Source organism: Corvus moneduloides, chromosome 2, assembly GCF_009650955.1.
Source record: "Corvus moneduloides isolate bCorMon1 chromosome 2, bCorMon1.pri, whole genome shotgun sequence".
Classification (NCBI taxonomy): Eukaryota; Metazoa; Chordata; class Aves; order Passeriformes; family Corvidae; genus Corvus; species Corvus moneduloides.
Window position 1 is genome coordinate 68,786,171 of NC_045477.1, and position 22,410 is coordinate 68,808,580.

Below are 22,410 nucleotides of genomic sequence, written 5' to 3' on the forward strand. Positions count from 1 at the left end.
ATAATGCTGTGCATATGAAAAATATTTTCTACTTTAAAAAAATACCAGTGTTTTTAATGGAAAATGTCCTTACATAAGGGAATGACGGTGCCAATAAAGAGGGTTTGTCATGAAGGCAGAGTTGGAGACACACTGTAAGCTTTCAAGATGACTAAATGTCTTGATAAATGTAGTACTAAGGAAAAATGCCTGTTAAATGTGACCTATTCAAGTGATTTTCAGAATTCTGTATCCAAAAAAATGCATCAATCTCTCTTCTTAAAATGTCAAAAGTTTTTGTTGCTAGGCACTATAGGTACTTCGTTGTTTTTGTCTTTTTTAAAAATTTTTTTATTTCTTTTTGGAAGCCTGGAAACTGAAAAAAAAAATTCTGGCACCAAATCATGGTCTGGATGATGATGTAACGCTTTAATGCAAATACGTTTCGTGGCCTTTCAAGCATAGGGTACCATCCCCTCCATACTCAGAAAATAACCCCTTAAAATCCTCCCCAAACCCACAAAAAACCCACCCAAACACCCTCCTCCCCAACTCTCCCCTCCAAACCGGAGCTTGAATAGCAGTAGAAATAAGGGGTTTGACTGAAACAGCAGGTATTTGTATCAGAATAGGAGACAACCTAGAGTACTGTCTTTTATTGGCTGATATACCCAGGAAAAACAGAAAAATACCATGTTAGTTAAATTGGGTTTTTATCCCAGTTGCCAAGTGATTTGAAAGATGTGCCATAACTTGTATGCCTATGAGATTTCATTGTGTTTTGGTGCATATGCAGGGCTTCAGAGAAACAGTTAACTAGGGAGAAGACCAGGCTTACCACACAGCATGACTGCACCCTAAAGAAAGAAAATGTATTTACACACTTGTTTAAATTAATATTCCTGTCCCACCCAGATAATCATGATAAGGAGAGATTTTTTTTTTAAATAAAAGTGCAGCTCTGTTACACAAGCCAAATTTAGCGTGACATCGCGTTGCATGTAAGTAGCCAAAATAAGATGGTATCTACATTCTCTTATGGAGACACCTCTTTTAATTAATTCTTACTTTAGAAACATTAAAAATGCTGTTTCTGCTTTACACACTCTTATGTCCCTTCTAAGGTTGGTGGCTTTGGGGTTTTTTCCTTCTTAATGTCAGCCTTTTCTTGATCCTTTTTGCATCTTTTGTCTTTTCTCTTACTTTCCTGCTGCTCATGCTAATTTATTTTTTCTGGTTTAAAAGTGCTCTTTTTCCTCCTTTTTTTAGATGTTGAGGAAGCTCTGCACTTCCCTACCACCACCAGCACCTCACCAGCCCTTTTTCTTTCAAGTTCTTGCCAAGGTGACATATATTAGGAGCTGATCACAGGTGCAACGCAGAACCACTGCCCACTGCCTCAGTTTTTTTTAATTTTTTTTTTTAAGTTTGCTCTTTAATATTGTGATTTTTTTAAGGGACGGTGTCCGTATTCTTGTCTTTCCCCATAGCGGAACAGGCTTCTTTCTTCTTTGTGGTCTGGAGCATAGTGATAGGGCTGAGGAGCCCTGCAGCATCACCCCTGCTCTTCCCCTCACATTCATCTGCTCTGGCACAGCCTCCCAGCCCCTGGCCTAGGATCAGGAGCAGCACTGAGGACCAGCAAGTGAAGGACAGGAAAGACTCAGCTCTTTTCTTTCCTCATGTCCATGGGGTTGCAGGAGTGAGAGGCAGTCCTGCTCTGCTTGGATGCTGGAAGGAGAGTGTGAACCACAGCCTCGTTTTCAATGTGGAGATGTCATCTCGGCTCCTTCAAAGCACTGGTTAGAGGGAAATGCTTTAACAACAGGCAGAGGGAGGGGTTTATGTCTAGTGATGCCCCATGGGGACCAGAAAGTCAGGTACATAGCTGAAAGTGTGCAGTATTGTTTGCCTTTTCCCTGAACAGCAGTATTTAAAAGGCTGCTTGTGGATGACCTGCTTCCCACTGGCAGCTCTGTCTCTCCCACATTATGACTTTGCAGAGCTTTTGGGTGTGGTTCACTTTGAAGTTTGAGGCAAAAATGGAATACTGAAGGGTAATAGCTCTATCTAGTCAGTGTTCTATGTTGTGCATTTTAAAAAAGTCTGTACAGCATGTGGAAAACTCAAGCCATGCTGGGAACATTTGAAATGCTCTGCTGTTCCATCATGCACATCATTTGGGGGAAAAAACCAGCCCTACCCATAGTTTCATTCCAACCTCCCTGCTCCCTCTCACCAAGACACTTAGAAGTAGTAATAGCATACCAGAAATGAATTACACTTGAATTTTGAGGTTTAGACTTCAGGCCTTATTTTTGTTGTGTTTTAAAACCTGTAATTCTATGATGCTAATTCCAACTTCAGATGCTCAGGGAAATGCAGTGATTGAATTCTGTTAATAACACAAAAATTAACTGGATTATTTTATCCCTGTTAGTTCAAGAGCATCCTTTAATAATGGTAAGAACCTTATGTTTTCTGCAAAAGTGTATTTGATCTGCCTGACAATGGATCCTTGCTTTTGAAACGGGCAGCTCTTCGCTCCCCTTCTGGCTTTGCTTCTCTTGTGCTGATAGATGGTACTAGTATTGCCTCTTGTGATCCATTTTATTGGTATAATGGAATAAAATTCTCCAGTTTTCATTGTCTTAAGTCCCTCATCTCCCCTTATCATCATAATCCTTCTTCACTGCTAATTTGAATTTTTCTTAAATTTAAATGGCCTGCTCCTTTTTCCAGAGATTGGGAACCCCTTGGTGGCAGAGGAGGGTGGTGGATGAACCTTTTTCTCTTAAGCACATCTCATCAGTGACTTTTGTCACCCTAGAGATAGGTATGGTGTGTTGTGCTTCTCCAGGATTTTGAGGTCTGGATGTTTAAATAGAACCGTTTTTGTGAAGTGTGATGAGATTCAGATTACAATATGTCCTTTGAAGCTGCAGTGGCAGTGACCATTAGTCTTGCTAAAGTACAGTTGCATTGGTAAAAGGAATAGTGTCATGGTTTCTATATTTGAGTGCATTAATCACTGAAAAATGTTCCCATTCGCACTTCTAATGATAAATTTAATTGCAAGGTTGAGAACTTGTAATTTTTTTTCTACTTATTTCTGTGGTGCTATTTAAAATTCATCTTCCCATTCATTATTCTGATAGAGTTTAAAATGGCTGCTAGCTATTTTGGGACCTGTGGCTTTGCTGATTAATGAAGATGATTAGGAATGGTCAAGAATAACTGTGCAAGGACAGTATTTAGAGGTGCTGATTTGTTTAAATGATACCTTTTTGTGTCAATATCCAAACCTGATAAATAGCCTATTGGATGTGTCACCTCTTGATGCTGTGAGGGTCGTTTCTAGGCCCTGAATGCAGAACAGCTGGTGTTGAGGCAGTAACCTGTGAGATGGCAGGTATGATCAAACTTCTGGCTTGGGAGCTGAAGGAAGGGAGATTTTGAACCATGTTTTATCCTGCATGTGAGTGCCATGACTAACGGTGTTCTGCCTTCCATGTTATCTCTCCCTGCCTCTGACCCCATTCCTGATGGTCTTGACTCCTGTCAGCTATGGTGTTCTCGGGGGCTGTAAGTGCTGTTTATCAGGAGGTTGATGCTTGATAGGTTTAATTGCTGAAACACCTTCAAAAGTAATTCTCTCCTGTGCCAACAGTTTTGTGGTTGTGCAGCCAAGCAACCACTGATGAGCAACTCCTCTGCTTTGTTTTTGTTGCTCTCAGGGTGTAGACGACATCTATTTTTCTAAATCTGATTCTTCTTCCTTGTTTACGTGCACAATGTGCTCCTTTGCAGCACTGTGGTTGACATAACCCATTGGTTTGGGAGTTTGCTCTGAGCTGTGGTGACTGGTCAGACCGATCAGACCATGTTGCCTTCACTGCTGTTGGTGTCTCTCCAATTCATTACCTTGGAGTTACTCATTCTTTCTGCTCTGCTGCTTTCTTCTTGTGCCTTACTTTCCAGTTTATTAGACTCCCTAGCCCCCTGAACACTGACCTGATTGGTGTTTAGCAAGTAGTTCCTCTTCTTGCAATGAGACTGTAGCCTGTGGCTTCTTCCATGCAGAGGAAATGATGCTTTTCAAGTCCTTGCTGTTTTGGTACTAATGTGACACTCAAATATTAATTGAATAAAGTTGACACATCTAGCCAGCTTTCCCCATGCTGCATGGAAAGAAAAAAGGGGCATTGCATGGAAAGGAAAAATAAGTGCCCCTTCTGAGGCTTCATCTCACAGCATGAAGCTCTTTGCTGGCCAAATGTGCAGGCAGCCCCGGGGCACTGCAGGGGCCAGTGCCCGGGCATAGGTGAGGTTGCCTGTCCTCCATCCTTCCAGCTCCCTCCTCTCATCTGCCACCACACTGTGTCCCCCATGTTTGCCATCATGTTGCACCCCCTGCAGCAGGGGAGCCCTAACCATGGCACCTCTCATCAGGCCTTGGGGCATAACCTTCATGGTGTAAGACACCTGGGATCTTTCAGATGTGGTAATGCAGAGCCCACAGCCTGCATGGGGAATACCTTGCTCAAATATTTTCCTTGAATTAAGCCATGTTTACAGACTGATAAGGAATACTAGAATCCCAGGGACCTTCAAAACAGAAGGTTATGGGGATTCTTGGGTTTGTTTTACTTTCTATATTAGAAGCAGCTGTTATTTTCTTTGTAGATGTTTTTTTAAAAATGAATTTTAAATGAAGGAATATCTGTTACATCCTGTGATTATATGTCCAAAAAAAAAGTTTAAAGCATATTAAATTGCTGAAGCAGAGCTTTCCCTTACTGTGAAACTGATACCAGCACCTTGACTTACAAACTCTTAATGACAGGGCTGTGTGTAGCTTATGAATTAAGTAACTTCATGTACCTTTTCCTTTGGCTCCCAGCTGAAGGAAGCAAGTGCACAAGAGGGCACATTCTTTTGTTGTTGATAGCATTCCGCCTTAACGAGAAGGAATTTCTTGCCTATTGCCCACTGTTTATGAAGTGGAAAGAGATCACAGGTTGTATAATCTCTCTATATATCATTAGATTTATTCTTTTTTAGCATTTCTCTCATGGGTCAGTCGATCCTGCAGCAGGTGCAGTGAGTGGGTGCTGCACCTATATTTTGTTACAGATTGGTGTGAAGTTGGGGAGGTGGGGGTGTGGATGTGGGAAGGGGAGGAACTCGAAAGAGAGAAACCCCCCCAAGTGAGGCAGCAGCAGCTCTGAATACAGTTTGGTTTCTGTCTCTCCAGAGCTTTTCTCAGCAACCAAACCCAGACTCCAGGTGCAGTATTCCCTCATCAGTCTGTGAGCATAGAAACGGAGCGTCCCTCCTCTTCTTCCCCCACTGCCAAGAGTTTCTGGGTGGTGAATGTCAGTAGCTGGAGTTATTTTTAAAGGCAAGAGGTGAGGCTTGTCGTGCAAAGCTAGGAAGAGGGCGTTTGTTTGCTGAGCAGAGCTGACATCAAAGTAGAGATTGCTGCCTACTGGCTCACTGTTGCCTTATGCCAGGTAATCTTTAACATACCCCTCAGTCCCTGAGATCGCAGCCCAGCCTGCCTGTGTGCATGAGAAACGAGCAGCGTTTATGATCCAGAAGATTGCTTTTTCAGTATTATTTACGTGAGCTGGACTTTGACATTTAAAGGCTCGCACTAATCATCTTGCAAAACCTGCTTAGTGCTCTTAACTGAGCAACTGCTTTCTACTTCTCTTTGCAGGATAATATAAATGTTTTTCTGAAAGCGTGTGAGAACATTGGACTGAAAGAAGCTCAGCTTTTTCACCCAGGAGATCTTCAGGATTTGTCCAATCGAGTTACAGTCAAGTGAGTTTTGTGGTTTTGTTTTCTTCTTTTCCTTCTGCCTCTAAGCTCTTTCACAGTCTATTTTTTTTTTTTTTTAATGTTTGCCTATGGAAAATTCTTCTTTTAATCTGGTACGAGCAGTTCTGAATACTGTGGGGAGGGTTGAAGCCTTGTTAAAGCTAGTATACAAGACTTGCAGAAATGTAATTAAAAAATGAAATATTATTATAATAATACTTGCCTTACAAGCAAACTGTTAATGAATATTTACAACATTTAATATGAGATGGAAACTGTTCAGCTTATTTTAGACTTAGAGAAAAATTGTTAGATGATATCAAAAGCATCACTTCTCTTTATGATTTGTGATTACCAATGTAAATCTGAAAGGCTGTTGTGGTACTTCTGATATTTACCCAAATGGATTTGAGGCTTAGGTACAGTGTTCCTTAAGGACTGCTGGTTTTGCCACTCCAAATATTAATCAGATGTTTGTCTCTGAGTGCCACATCCCCTGTCAAGGGGTGTGTGTGTGTGTGAGTGGAAATTAAGTACTGAATTGCACAAAGGGTAATTGGCATGTTTACGGAGGTGGGAGTTTTCCTGTGAAATAGAAGTGGCTTCGTTCTGAAATATAATTAGTGGATTTTCATATTTCAGGATTGCTGTGTCTCCTAATAAGAATTTTATCACCAGTTTTCTGAGAGATTAAGGTGAAACTTTACTATATAGACAGATGTTTTAAAATAAATGAGCCAAGGCAAAAATCATCCAAGGGCATCTTGATTTGTTACAGTATGAACTGTTTTTATTATATTGGGACAAAAGGTGAATTTATTGTCTCAAAAAAAAAAAAAAAATCTTTTGTGGGTTTTTCTGGAAACCTGTCAAGTTGAATGTGAAGGATTGATTCCTGTCTTAAATTACCAGTTTTATCAAAGAGGAACAGACAGTAATAACTCTGTAAATACAAGGAAAAAAAAAAGTGTGAAATGTCATATAACTGCTTTAATTAGAAAGAAATCTCTTGTAGGTGGATCAGGTGGTAGCCTGTTGACATGCTTTCTGCCTGGTTTCAGAATGAAAGTTCATACTGTTTTGAGGTCTGATACGTGAGATGGCAATATATTTTCCAGTCTTTGACTCATACCCGAAACGTAATTTCTCACTAATCTGGTGTTTAGGGACTTGGCACCCTTCCAGGATGTTGGTATTCTCTCTGCTGGTTCCTACGTCATGCCAAAAGCCTGAGGGCTGGTAACCTCTGCCGTGCTTAAATTATCCACAAAGCCCTAGCAAAAGTTATTTTGGTGGAGGTTTGCTCCAAGGGTATGGCTGGGAAGGGTTGGAGGCGGTCAGGAGCTGGTGTTCAACGGCGTCAGTAGCGACAAGCTGGAGCCCCAGGGAGGTCGAGATAGCAAACTGTTGTGCAAGGTGCGTTGTCCAACTCGTCCCGACGTTAAACCGCGGCACCCAAATGAGGTCAGCCATGAAATTCATCCAGTGGATCTGTAACCGAGGCTTTTTTGGGTCCTTTCAGCACCGCCAGTTCCCTTCCCGGCTCCATGAGCAGAGAGTAAGGCTGGAATTTGAAGTTGTCACGAGGCAACAGGGGTTTTACATTGTACCCCCTCAGCAATGGTTTAATTAGTGTTTTTCAAAAAAGCAGATTTAACTATTGAGTACTTCTTATGGACAGCAATGCAGGGGGTCTGGGCTAGAGTCAAAAGAGCTGCCAGCCATACAACTGGGTTCTTGTGATTTGTTTCAGTATGAGTTTGCTTCTCCACACATTATATATCATATGACAGTCCCACGGTGTGTATTAAATGCTTACAGAGTAATTCAAAACTTCTCTATCTGAGCACGCTGTAAAGTGGTGTCCTAACTATATGAGCCCTTTTGATGTATTTAGGAGGTTGGAGAGGGATGGGAGGGAAATTTTATTCCAAGAAATGAAGGAAATAAGTTACACGAAAATAACTCTCTCCATTGAGAAGTTAATTATAGAAATAATTTGATTACCCAGAGGACAAACTATTCCTCAGAGGATTTTCAGACAGATTTATATGTGTGTCAGGAGAGAAATGCTGTCTGATCTGGAATTTTATCTGATGTGTCTTTTTATTATTTAATAGAAATACATAATTTCATACATTCAAGAGGAATTACCAGTGTCTTCAAAACTTGTAGGATGCCAGTTCTCAGAAAAGGGGTACTATTTGATGTCTTGCTTTTTTGTTATCCTCTGCTAACTCTAGTTTCATAATTAGTAGTAAATAATATCTTGTCACAAAAAAGGAAAACATTTTACCTGCTGACCAATTTAAAACATTTCATTTAACTTTTGGATTTCTAACATTCCTAAGCAAATGCATTTTGCTGCTATATCACCTGAGGCTAATTGCCCACATCTTAAAGCACCTGTGGTATTGTATGGGATAACACTAACGTGTGCCTCAAGCAGTGTGTATTTTGACACCACAAGAGGACTGCTGTGTTCTGCTGTTGCACCACTCTTAGCACATGTTTTTTTATCTACCCAAAATAGATTAAATAAACTGGTGCTTAGAAAAGTCAGCTTAACAGGCTGCGATGGCAGAGAATAGGGTGCTGGTAGGACACATGCATGGACTGTCAGGTATGACAAAGGTGCTTGATTTGCCTTGGATACGGAAAATTGGTCAGAGGAAGGTACCATTAAAAGGGTGGGTCTGCTTCTGCTGCTAAGGAGGACATGAGAGTTGTCATCTTATGTAAGAGCAAAACCAGTCTTTCACACTATCTGGGAGGTTGCATCTCTGTCCCTCTCGCACTTGTTTAATTGATCTGACTCCTCTGGTGCTGGGAAGGTCCTCAGGAAGCACATTTACCTTTTGAGGTGGATGAGCTCTGTGAAGTTGTGTTCCATGTGCCTCTCCTGTCTCTGCTGCCTGGCAGTTGTGTGGTATCCTCTTTTTACCTTGTGGGATGTCATATGCCCTCAGGCTTTTGGCATCTTGGACTGCCATCCTGTCCCACCTGGGCAGGCTCCCTTCCCAGCAGGAAAAGTTATTTTCTCCCTGTGCTTTATTTCTGAGCATGCTTGCTGCCTTTCACCGTACCTTTGCTGATAGCACTCTGTCTAATCAACACCACCGCAAAGCCATTCAGAGATACCAAACGCTGTATGTGGTGCAGTGTTCTTGTGCCACTTGAGTTAAGGTAAAGACCCTCTGTTCCTCATGAACAGAATCTGTTCTGAGAAAATAATTTTTCTATCTTGTGAGCAGGCCACAACTTTCACTTGTATTTTGTTTTCTCTTGCAACTGAGATGATGCACAGGCATGATGTGAAACCCTCCTCAATAATTACTAGAAGTAATCTGGGACAGGAGACTCAAGAATCCTCTTACATACCCAGACCTTTAGTTCCAAGTGATTATGTGATTATTTTTTTTGCAAAGAAAAAGCTCCTTAAAATTTTATTGTTTAGAAGTTTGTGTGAAAAAGGCTGGCTAAAATTACTGGTTGCTGCTCTAAGCCTTGCAAACTTTATGCTTTGCCAGATCAGCAAGATTAGTAGTTGGGTGGTGTGGAAAAATGGTCCTGGCATGGATGGTTTCTTTTCTGCCAGCGAAAATGGGAGTGTGGATTAAAGTCTGAGATTTATAGCTCAGTCTTTCTGTAAATCTGCAGAAGTTATTGCTTAGTGGTATAGTACAGCAATATGTCATGTGTTCCAAGAAGGATCATCCAGATGGACTTATTCCTCACATACCCAGTCATATGCATATCTCTTGTTCAGTGGCTAGTTATTTGTGTAAATGCATATGTCCCTCTTCAGTTCTTTCAGTATATTTGATTTTTTTTGGCCTACGATTTTATTATTTCTAATTGGAGATGTTGTTTTAAAATCCAGCAGTTAGTGAAGGTTTTGTAATTTATTTATACTAATGCAAGACTGTCTTAATACTTCATTTGATTCTTTTTTGGTTCTGTCAAAGTAAGAATGTAATACAAGCTTAGTGACTCTCAGTTGTCAGCATGGTTACTATTTAAAAATGTTAAGCACTTCCTTACCCAGCTCTTTAGGGGTGACACACCCAGTTGTTCCCAGCTGTGGAAGGGTTCTTAATAAAATCATACCATGGAGTTAAAAGGGAGAGTTCACATAGGCAGACACCAAACTTCAGTTCTGATGGAGTTTGTTATCCCAGTTATGCATTTTAAAGGAGGCAGCCTGAACACTCAGACTGAGCGTGTAAACTCGAATTTGTCTTTGAAGCAAATTAATTCTTCTACATGAAAATATTTTAAGTCTGTAAAACGAGGTATCCAGTTAAAGAATCTCATTAAATTCTAATAATAAATCCAAACAATGGTGGCTTAATCGATTAAAATATTAAACTAAGGAGAAAAAAATAAAATTCACTGCAATATCCTAAATAGCAAACTGTTTTTAAAGCTACCACAGCCCCTGAGTTCTGATGTTGAAGTTTTACCATACTGATGTCATTTTTCAATAATAGAGCAAATTAAAATACTTGGCTTCTGTTAATATTGTTACTACATTGTTATATTTAGACTATGTCCTGAATGAAACTCAAAAACTGAGGCCCCACCTGGAGCACTGTGTCCAGATCTGAGGCACCCACCATAGGAAGGATGTGGACCTGCTGGAGTGACTCCAGAGGAGGGCCATGAAGATGAACAGGGAGTACCTCTCGTATGAAGACAGGCTGAGAGAGCTGGGGTTGTTCAGCCTGGAGAAGAGAAGGCTCCAAGGAGACCTTCCAGCACCTAAAAGGGGCCTAAAAGAAAGATGATGTCACAAAGATGCATAGAATAAGACAAAGGGTAATGGTTTTAAACTGAAAGAGGGTGGGTTTAGTTTTAGATATTGTGAGGAAATTCTTTACTGTGAGGGTGGTGTGGCACTGGACTAGATTCTCCAGTGAAGCTGTGGATGCTCCATCCCTGTAAGTGTTTGAGGCCAGGTTGGATGGGGCTTTGAGCAACCTGGTCTGTGTGGAAAGTGTCCCTGTCCATGGCAGAAGGGTTGGAACTAAATGATCTTTAAGGTCCCTTCCAACCCAAACTATTCTGTGATTATTTCCCAAGATACTTTCAGCTATCTCATCACCTTGCAGAACTTGGTATTTGGATAAGACCTTCATCTTTTTGCCTGCACTTTTTCTACATATTCATTATCAATCTTGTAATGTGTTAGTTGTATAAAGCAAACAGAAAACACTGTTGGAGAAGTTTTGCTGAAGTGGGGCTGAGTGCATACATGAGATGAAATAACAGAGCTCTGATTTTGGCCCTGACATTTCAAAATTTTGGGTAGTTTTTAACTTAGTCCATTTAATGTTTCTTTAGCATAGCCTTTTTTTATTATTTTCTAAATCAAAAAAGCAGTCCTGGACAACTTAAAATGCCATGCTTTCTGTAACATAAAGCTCTATATAACTAAAGCCAACCGGAGAGAAGTAACAACTGTTATATGTTGTATTCATCCTTGTGTTCCTGCATTTCAGCTGAGCTTTTGAGACAGGCTCTCTATTTCAGTTCAGAGATAACACTTTCTGAATTTAAAATACCACCAAAAACAGTTGTTCAGAGAATAGATGCTCTCAAAATAAAGCCTGAGAAAATTAAATAGTTGCTGTGTGATATGGCTGTAAACACATATTCTGCACCTGTTGTTCCATTTGGATCAGGGTATATTTCATGTGGTGTTCTTCTGATTATATAAGAGTGAACTGTTACACCAACCTTAAGTATTTTAAGCATATGTACAGAATCACTACCTTGCATATCACAACTCTTGTCTCTTATTAAGAAACCATCTCCTTTTAGGGGTTGTAGGAAGGGAAGCCTTCTAGCAGTGACTTAAGCCAAACAGAGTGCCCTGTAGTACCTGTCTTTATGCTGTAATTTAAGTTACAGTACTGCCAGTGCTTCCTTTCAGTGATGAAATTGCCTCATTTGGCCTTTTGGATGCAGCCACTAACTGTGCAGGTCTAATACAATTCCTAAAAATAAGAGTGAAACAGTAGCAGATAGCTGCAAGCAGGTGTAACTTCTTCCAGTGCCAAGTTTAGCCCCTCAGCAAATTTCTGGTTCTGTGGTAGGAAGTAACTGCATTCTATTTCATTATATAGTAGATACAGATATATATAGTATAGATATACAGTGAATCAGAAAATACTCTTTTTTAACAGTAACTGATGTTTCTTATGACTTGAATGTTCTTCCTGTCTAGTCCTGGGGAATACGCTGCATTTCCTGATTCCACTTGTGTTTCCTGCTCAGGGTGCTTTCTTTTGCAGAGTAAACAAAGGCAAAGTGAAACTTCTGTTCTATGGGATGTGTGTTAACACTGTTGGGCAGACTACTGAAGAAAGCAATCTACATAGAAATTCCTGAAAAAATTATCTTTTTGAGTGGAAAACTGTTGTCAGGGCTCTTGGAAATTGTTTTTTGGAGAGCTTTAATTGTAAAAGCAATACCACATCTCAGTCTTTGGAGGAATTTTTTAGGTTTGCTTTACTAGTATCACTCAACTCTTTAAATCGTTTGGCAACTGGGCCGCCTGAAAGCTTGAGGCGTGATGATGAGACACTCCTTTGGGACTTGTATCCTGTTTTGTCCTTCAGGAACAACTGTCGTATTTTGCTCAAAGGAGGCAAAGTCAAATATCCTGAAAACTTTTACTTAGAAAAAAAAAAAAAAAAACCAAAACCCCCAAAACAAATAAAAGAACAAACAAACAAAACCCCGAACAATCAAAACAAAAAGACAACTATGAAAGAGAGAGAATGCAGGTCAATTTTCGGACAAGTAGTTCAGAACTGGTGTTTACTGTCGATAATTCTGAATTCATGGTCTACTTCCATATTTAATATATTTGCCTACTTACTATATCATCTTAAAATCTTTATTTGCTCAAGAATTTAATGCTTATAATAAGAGGGTATGATGGAGCTGAACCTGAATTTGCTGTCCTGATTTTTCCAAGAAATATGCATTTTAATGTGTTAAAAACTTATTTTCTAATTGGAGCTCAAAATTAAAAAAAAAACCAACCCAAAGCACTCAAACACACAACATGGAACCACCCTTTCCTGCCTTTTTATTTTGTGTGGAATAGAAAGTTGTGAGTTGGATGAAAGCCAAGTGCTTCAGTGCACGAAGTATGAAAATGATTGGACTTAAACTTGTACCTGTGTAAATTCTCTTGCTTACACCTATGTGACTGAAAAGTCAATCATCCCAAAGGCTTCAGCATTTTAGAAACTATCTTTGAATTCAAGCTGAGATGAAGCGAATAAGAGACAGCTTTTTTTGTGAGTCTTGAAAACTGAAATGGAAACCGTTTAACCAAAATTTAATTAGGACAATGGATAAAGCTTTTTCCCCATTTATATTCAGGGAAATAATATTTTTTACACATGTGGTTGTAACAGGCCTTTATTGTGGTCACTAAGTTTCCTAGTGACATTCCCTTGAAATGGAAAAGTGCAGCACCCTCACTTCAGATTGACTCTTGAACTATTTCTACAACTTAGTAAGTGTGTAAATTCTCTTTTTGCTATGGGCATTGCCAAAGAAATGTATTTGCTTCCTGGGTATAGCCATATTCTAAATATCAAAATTGCTGTATTTATTTTTTTTTAATGATATAACTAATTTCAAGATCAGTCATTTCACATGTTTTACTTTTATTAGCATTTAGGAAAATTATGCAGAGATAAAGGAAAAATTGGTTTTTTCAGTCTTGTGAACTGATGTGCTTAAGTGTAAAATATTCATGCTCATGTCACTAATCTGCATAAACTGAAAATCATTCCAGTAAAAACATTGTAGGCAATAAAATATGTTCCAGACTTTGGACTATACCTGCTCGAAATTTACCTCCAACTCTTCAGTGTAAAGTCTATAAAGTGTTGGGCGTGGTGCTATTTAATACGTCTGCTTTATTTTCTGGTCATTATGAATAATATTTGAGATAGACCACTCATGCTGTTGAGTAATTTAACAGTTAATAATTTACACTTCCTTTATGAGATTATACTTTTGATAGTGTTTGCTTTTACTATTCACCTATTTTGTGAAGATGATTCTGCTATAAGAATGAAGTACTCTGGAGTTCTGTACCTCTACCTACAAGTGTACAGGAGGATTTTGAACAATTTGGAAAAACAATACATTTAGCATGTGTTAGTTGTATCAGGAGCAATTCATGTATTTCTAGTGACACAGATCCATAGCCTTATATTGGAATTCAGATAGTTCTGCTACAGAAGTGAATGATTTGCTGAAGAAGTTTGCAGTAGCTTTCTGCTGAATGGTGTTGGTTTGTTCCAAGTCCTCATTTTTTATCCTGTTACATTTTAAAAAAATAACTTGTTTTCTGTTGGGGGGGTGCGCTACAAAACCATTATTACTGAAAGCTTTTACAATGCTTTTTCAATGTTTGTTTGTGTTAAGAGAAGTGTCTCTAACATTTTAGGATTCCCATGGGAATCCATCTAATTCTTAAATACCTGTATTAATTTTAATCCCCTAACTTCCCAGGATTAAATGCAGTTTATAAAAAAAGTATGAGAGTGAGGACAACATTTTTGATGAGTAGCACTGAGTACCTTACAAAAGAAGGTAAAGAGAAAGCCTGCATTTTTTGGTGGTGGTTCTTTTTTCCTCCATACAAAAAAAATGTTTGTGTCTGATGTTGGAAGTTGAATGACTTAGAATAAGCGCGTGTTAGTTAATATCAATTACACAGAAACATGTATGCCAGTTCACTATTCTAAATTGTATTTTACTGCTAAATTGCTAAAGTTCAGTTAGTTTTTCTGCAGACAACTCAACAGGAAGATCTTCTATATTTAAATAGTGGGGGAAGCTGAGTTCTTGAAGTTTTCCATGGATACAGGAGTTTGCCAGTTAACCATACTCTGTAAATAGAGAAAGTAAAGCTGAACAGTGTATTGACAGTTTTTGATCCTACTTCATACAAAACCCTAGTTTTCGCCATTTTTATTCCTGAGCTTTCAGAGATTTCAGTTCTAATTATTATTACTGCTTAATTGGATCCTTTAAAGTGACATTAATACCTTTTTTTTTTTGCTGTGAATGCTACAGACTGCAATTGGCAATGAAATAACAAATATTCTTATAAACTGCATTTCCAGAGGATTGCAGGGTTGTTTTCATGTCGTCACTGAAACCAGTTAAATAAAATAATGTCTCACCACATGGTTAGATGATAAGAAGGGGCGGAGGGTTGGAAATAAAGAGACCTATGTAGCAGCCAATCTTAACCACACAAAGGCATGTTTCTTTTAAATGATAGAGATCTGTTGTTTTAAGAAACAAAAGGAAAAACCCCCACAACAACAAAAGAAAACCCATTTGGAGAACTGTTCTCCAGACTGAACAAGCTGAGTGATCAAGCTCAGGATCTCCAGCCCTGACCGTCCTGGTGATCTCCACTCAGTTTGCTCCAGTTTATCAATGTCTTTCCTGTACCTTGAGACACCAAACTGGAGACAGCAGCATTACAGAGGTGGCAGAAAAAGTGCTGAGGAAGGGGGGAGCAATGAGGTCTGTCAGCCTTCTGGCCACGCTCCATTTTGCACGGCCGTGCACTATTTCATACAGCCCTGGGTGCTGTAGGCCAGTGTTGCCAGAATTGGCTCCTGGGTGAGGTTTGGCCCGGCAGGACTGCCAGGTCCACTTCCCCACCCCACTCTGCAGCTACAGGAATTAGGTCCATCCAGGGGGCAGGACTTGAACTTTGTGCTTATTGAATGTCATATGAGGTTCCGGCAGAGCCAGTCCTCCTGACAGCCCCGCCTTCCAGCGTATGTATCCCCTCCCTACAATTCCATCTGCCTGGGGAGGGAGAGTAGTATCAGAACCTGACTCAGAAAACAAAATTTTGAAAGCTGCTGCAGCTGGTTTCTAGGACTAGAGTAAGAAGGTTGACTAATGCTGATGATATTTTCTCTTTCCTTTCCCTTCTAGAAAAAATGTCCTGCAAATGTAAACACGCACACACCTTTGAACCCAGTATGTACAGATATGCATCAACTGACGTGGATTCCAGTGCGTTATATGATAAAATATTTAACTGGGGCGGGGAAAGGGAGTCCAAGTTCAAAATACTTCTGCTCTTGCAAAGGCTATTAAATTACAGACAGCCACTTGTTCCCTGTGAATAACCACTGAAATACGCTTGTCAGATTTATGATGCAGTAATGTATTCTTTTTAACTCTGTGACCTGATGTTGTAAGATGCCCTCAACTGTGATAATTTTCGGGGGTGAGTGATGTACTGGGTAAAGCACTAGCTAAAAATGCCTGAGTTAACAGAAGGCACAGTTTATTTATGTGTGGTTTGACTTGAAGATGTGATGTATTTTGAGCATGGAACTGTGCAGTTAGAGAATTACTGTACAATTCCACAAACTAATCCTAATCTGTCCAAATATACCAGTGTTAACTACTCTTGTAAACAGCTTTTAGTAGTAGTTTTTGGGTTATTTTTTTTCAGAAACTGTGGGGTTTTTTATGTATAAAATAGAAAGAAATTCGGGTTACTTAACTGAGAACAGGAAAATCAGAACAATTTCAATTTTGTGTATGAAATGATGAGTTCTGGAATAGCTAATACTGCTCAGGCCTGAGATAATGGGGTCAGAAATTTTGTGAAGGCATCTGTTCAGTTTTCAGTGCTAGTCAAAAAAACCCAAACAAAGAAAAGTACAACCAACCAAGCAAAAAAAGAAAAGGACCCAACCTGACCCCAGAAAGAAGTACTAGGAATAGGAAAAACAATAGCACTGTGCTGTGCTGCTGTGGTTAATCTGGTATTTGCTGGTGGTGTAATACCATATGAAGCTTTGGACTTGGATCATTTTCCCTTTTGTCACTTTCTCACTTCTGCAAACTCCCCCAAAAGCAGATCTATGGAACTGGAATATCTTCATCCTCATGGCATCTCTCTGACTAAAAGTAGTAATAGCTTCCCCTTCAGGTTTAGTTAGACCCACTGAGAGTCCTGAGCCTGAAAGAGAGATGATGGACAAAGGGGAGAGCGGGACAAATAAGCAAGCTTAAAACAAAGAAACAAACAAAAACCCCCTAGCAGATGACATGGACAAGTGATTCAACTGGTCACTGCATGCCATGTTACATGAATAGTCAATGAACCAAAGCAAGGGGCAGTAGGCTTCCTTGCCAACCAGTGCTGTGGATGATAAAAGTTTACCTGCGTTCAAGGGATAGTGGAGAAGTTTAAAGAAGGGAAATCTTTTAAGGGTTGCTTAGTATGTAGAAACCACATCTAGCTTGGAGAGTCCACAAAGGAGAAGCATCTTTCCTGCTCTATTTTTACTCTTCCTTAGGCAGCCGCTTGGTTTTTGATCTGGCCCCATGTGGATGTTCCTGTGTGTGGTTTTGAAAAGGCTGCATACAGTAAAAGCTGCTTTTAACTTCTGTACCTCTATGAAAAACTCCAAGAAGCAAAATTAAGGAAAAAATCAAACACAAATCTTATGGAAGCAAGTAATTTGATTTGATAAATCAATCAAGCAATCTGCCATTTTTAAGCTTTAGCAAATGTGGAACACTGTATGTACAGCTCTCTGAAAAGATTAATAAAATCATCATAGGTATCTTAATCCAGACCAGTATCTGACTATTTCTATACGTAACCAGGTTGTGCAATCACAGGGAAAAATTGTTATCATTATTAGCAATTTAACATATGATAGTTTTTCATTAAGCCATTGGAAATTTCATGAAAAGCTTCAGAAGAATAGTGAATAAGAAATGCTGAAAGTCTCTTGAAAAAAGATGGTACATATATTTGCCTATGCTATATTCAGCATCGTTACTTAAAAGCTACTTTTGCTCTCAAAAGATCAGTTAATTTAAGAGGTTTTGTTACTGATTTTGGTATGGGAAGTGTAACTGTAAAATCACACATCAGATGGTTATGTTGAAGGCACACCCACACAGGTTGAATAAGCACAGAATAAGATGCTTTGGTAATGATACTCCTCTGCTGTGCTTGTCCTGCAAAACCCTCTCTCTCTCTGTGCAGAACATTTTATTCTTTGAAATCTGAGCTCACCTCTGGTATTGAATGTTGGCTGCTGTTGAGAAATCATACAAAAGTCAGCCAGTGCTGGTGGTTTAGTAGTATTTGCCATTTCATTGTGATATTTTTATTCCTTCAAGAGGAACAGAATCTCTTGCAAGATGATAATTTTCTTTTTATAAACAACATTTTGTCTTTCTGAAACATTTTCCTCTTTGGGCTGTAAACAAAATCCTTAGTTTAATTCCATTTTCTCTAATACTGCTTGAATAATTTGTGAATGTATTCAACAAGCTAGTTTGATAAATAACTTGTACAGAAATCCCTAATTATCCAGGTATGTAGTCAGTCTGGCATTGGGATCATGACCTAAATGACGTGACTGCATTTGTAAATTACTTCTATTTTTTGTTCAGTATTTTTTTTCATTGCTAGGATAAGATTTAAATCTACAAATCCAGGGAATGGTGGCACTGAACAGCACAAATCTGCATGCCTGAGTTTTGCTTGCTTGGGTACCATGTGAGCAATGAGTGCCCAGCAGCTGCTCTCAGTATGCACAAGGCTGCCAGCCCAAGAGGACTAAGGCAGGTGCTCCGTGCTTGTGCTTTGTCAGGTGTCTGCTGAAGTTGCTTGTTAAACTTCCTTCCTTTAATGGACAGCATGAGTTTTATCAGGAGAAAAGCTGCAATGAAGGACTCGTACTTGGTTTTCTCAGAAAGTATTTAGACAATGGGGCATTGCAGTGAAAGGTCAGACAAGTGGGAAAAAGGGAAGTTGCACCCTCAGTCTGCAGATGACACCAAGCTGGGTGGGAGCATTGATCTGTGGAGGGCAGAAAGGCTCTACAGAGGCATCTGGACGGGCTGGATGGATGGGCTGAGGCCAGCTGGATGAGGTTCAACAAGGTGAAGTGCCAGGTCCTGCTCTTGGGTCTCAACATTCAATGCTAGGGAAGAGTGGCTGGAAAGCCGCCCAGCGGAAAAGGACCTGGGGGTGCTGGTTGACAGCCAGCTGAACATGAGCCAGCATGTGCTCAGGTGGCCAAGAAGGCCAATGACATCCTGGCCTGTACCAGCAAGAGTGTGGCCAGCAGGGCCAGGCAGTGATTGTCCCCCTGTACTAAGCACTGGTGAGGCCATTTTAAATCCTGTGCTCAGTTTTGGGCTCCTCACTACGAGACAGACATTGAGGTGCTGGAGTGTGCCCAGACAAGGGCAACAAAGCCTGGTGAAGGGTCTGGAGCACAAGTCTGATGAGGAGCAGCTGAGGGAGCTGGAATTGTTTAGCCTGGTGAAGAGGAGGCTCAGGAGGGACCTTATGGTTCTCCACAACTACCTGAAAGAAAGTTGTAGCCAGGTGGGGGTCAGCCTCTTCTCCAAAGTAACAAGTGACTAAGGCTAAGAAGAAATGGCCTCAAATTGTGCTAAATGGCCAATCAATTGTGCAGTTTAGAGTTGGGTATTAGGAAAATTTTCTTCAGTTAAACACTTGCGAAGCATTGGAACAGGCTGTCCAGGGCAGTGGTAGAGTCACCATCCCTGGAGATACTTACGAGACTTGTAGATGCGGCACTTGGGCACATGGTTTAGTGGTGAGCTTAGCAGTGCTGAGTTAATGGTCAGACTCAATGATCTTAAAGGTCTTTTTCAACCTAAACAATTCTATGATTATATCTTAAATAGGATTCAGGAGAGATGGAGAAACAGTGAACTGGAAATTTCTTCTTGTCACCTGTTGCCCAAGAATGTGTTTGTGTGGTTACCGTAATTTAAAAATGACTTATTACTGTCTGATCAGTCAGAGGGGGAAAGAGTGAGAGAGAGAAGAAGCTTGCTTATCTCCCAGGGCAGGAATCTTTTTGATGGACATATACCGAAGGCACGTGTACATTACTTATAGAAGGAGCTTTTGTTTGCAGAATTTTTGTCAGGAAAGCAAATATGTTCAAGCTCCTAGAAACTGTTTGGTCAAGCTTTATTGCATGTAGGTTTTGGCATTCAACATTTAATGGAACATGTTACTGTTATTTGTGCATCTGTAGTCACAGGAGAGATTGTCCTCCTTAAAAGCTAAAGTAAGCAGAAGTGAACACAGTGGAAGAAAACTACTAAACTTTGGAGGTTTTTTCCTACCTTCACCCGTGAGAGAGTACTCCAGCTAATTAGTTCAGGTTGCTTCAACTCTTGGTAATGTGATTTCTTTGTTGATGCAATTTTAAATTATGAATATTCCTTTCAGTTTCAAAACTAGTGTATTGAGATTTTTAATTTTTTTTTTTTTTTACTTTGCCAGTAAAAAACTCCATAATCTGCTTTTACTGTAAATGAAGAGGAGGTAGCATCTGTTTGGTTTCTAGTTCCTTCTAGGTTATAGGTAGTCTGTGTGCCACCGCTGCTATTTGGAATAGCCCTCTGATAACTCTTCAGCTAATTTGGGATACCTGGTAAAGATGCTTTCCCACTGTTTTCATTCTCTATTGCTCAGATGTCTCTGCCAGGCAACTCGCAAAACAAACAGCAACACCGGGTCAGCTTCAAAGAGTGCACACTTTGAAGTAGAAAGCAGATGACAGTTATGAAAGGTTAGTCTTTAGTGGTATTACAAAAGGTAGCTGTATAGGCTTCCATGCATTTGCTTATTAAAGTGTGTAATGTCCCAATCCTTATGTACAAAAAAATAATTAGTAATTCTTAGAAAACATTACTTTGTACTTTCCCTAGTGGTAGAGGATACAGGAGAGATTAGCTTATGGCCTGAATTTGAAAGTGTGTGACTCTTATTAAAGTGATGGCCAACACAGCAAGATACAGGAACAAAGAGAAGAGACAAACTGGGTATAGATGGTCAACTTAACAGTTTTAGAAGAGAGAGGGCAGCAAAAGTTGTCTCATTAAATAAACAGGTTGCAGTCAATTCTGATCTTTGTGCCTGCAATAAAATTAATAATTACCTAAGAGAGTAAATAGTGTGATATTGTGTTCACTGGATAATTATATGTCTAATTTTTCATAGAGAATTGCTTTTTGTTTTGACTAAAGCTGTATTACCACTAGTGGTTCTCCCTGGCCAGTCTTCAACTTGTGAAAGAACTTTGGCAAGCCTTGCTTTTACCCATGAAACACAGGATACTCTATGCAAGCTAAAATTAGCAAAAATAAAAGCCTTTATGAAGGAAGTAGAATTTAAAAACAATTTTTATTTCTGTAAGTTGCTCTGTAATCATGAGTGTGTTAGTGAACTTATTTTTGAGGGGAATTGGTATGACACTCAAAATGAGTGCATATGAGATTTTACAAATTGAAAATCAGCACAGACTTAATTTAAATGTGCATTTATGTATTTTAAATGGCCTGTTTACTTCACATCCAATCTGTTGATTTCTATGCTATCAGCATTCATCAATTTCAATGTCACTGCTTAAAAGGAGAAGGAATTTGGGAGTGCATATGAGATGAGAGTTCATTTTTTCATCTTTGCAAAGAATGACATCTCTGTGCTTTTATTTTATTATTCTTTTCCTGGTGGCTTTGCTTTTTGAAGGATTACATGGTTTTTGTTGGTAACTTTATTATGCAAAAAAAAGTTCAAATATATTTACCTGCGTACCTATCCTGTGTCAGGGTTTTTCCTTCAGGGCCTTAAGTAATAACTATGTTACTTTTAATAATATTTCAAGTAATTACATGTTTGACATTCTGTCTGGAGTTCATGCAACAGTTTTGAATTTTTTTTTCCTAGCAGAAGCTTCCACAGATTTTTTCCTAGCTGAAAAAAACTTGGGGTGCATATTTCACATGTATTCAATATGCTGTTTTCTAAGGGAAGAGCTTTCAGTGCAGTGGGGCAGAAGGCTTCATATTTATCTTCTTTCTCTTTGAGCAGTAAATATCTGACTATTGGAGCAGTTCTGAATCAGCGTCTCTCAATAATTTAGTGTCCAACAGATGGCTGGTTTGTTATATCGTGAACTGCTTTTGATAGTACTTATTTCCATCACTAAAGATGATGCTTGCATAACTTTCACTGCAGTATAAGCTATTTTTTGAGTATCTTAGGAAACCTGTGCACTGTCCTACTCTGCCATAAATGCATTTCCTTGATGACGAAGATTGTTGTATGTCTTTGTACCTTCACTTGCTAAAAAAAAATCTGCAAAAGGGATTTCTATTAAATTTATTTTAAAATATATTACTGTAGCAGGTTAAGTGGACCACTAACTGCATCTACATTGAAATGGAGAGAGGATAATATATTAAGAGCACTCCAGCTATGTTTTCATGGCCTTTTCCACCTGTCTAACTTCGTGCAGTAAGCAAGTGGTAGCCTATCTCAAGATGCTTTCAGTGTTGTGTGGATAATGTGGTCAACAGTTTGCAGTCTGACAACCAAACTTGATGATAATGCTCAAGCTTATCATCCATGTGTACTATCTGTGGGTCAAAGGGTGAAGGTATGCTCGTCCTGCTCCTTTCTCCTGTACTTTCTAGTGGTTAGCTTCCTGTCAAGGAATAGCTGGGTTT

General features: G+C 39.5%; 1 protein-coding gene across 16 annotated transcripts in view; it reads left to right on the plus strand.

The window, feature by feature from the left end:
* LMO7 (LIM domain 7) overlaps positions 1 to 22,410 on the plus strand; it is a 132,027-nt gene that overhangs the window by 51,901 nt on the left and 57,716 nt on the right. For 14 of the 16 annotated variants that reach the window (XM_032099973.1, XM_032099969.1, XM_032099972.1 and 11 more), the window contains exon 4: positions 5,705 to 5,811. In XM_032099973.1, the coding sequence (XP_031955864.1) occupies positions 5,705 to 5,811 (107 nt within the window). Of the gene's footprint in view, positions 1 to 5,286; positions 5,496 to 5,525; positions 5,607 to 5,704; positions 5,812 to 22,410 lie in introns of those variants that run through there. The other 2 variants (XM_032099980.1, XM_032099982.1) reach the window with 2 other exon arrangements.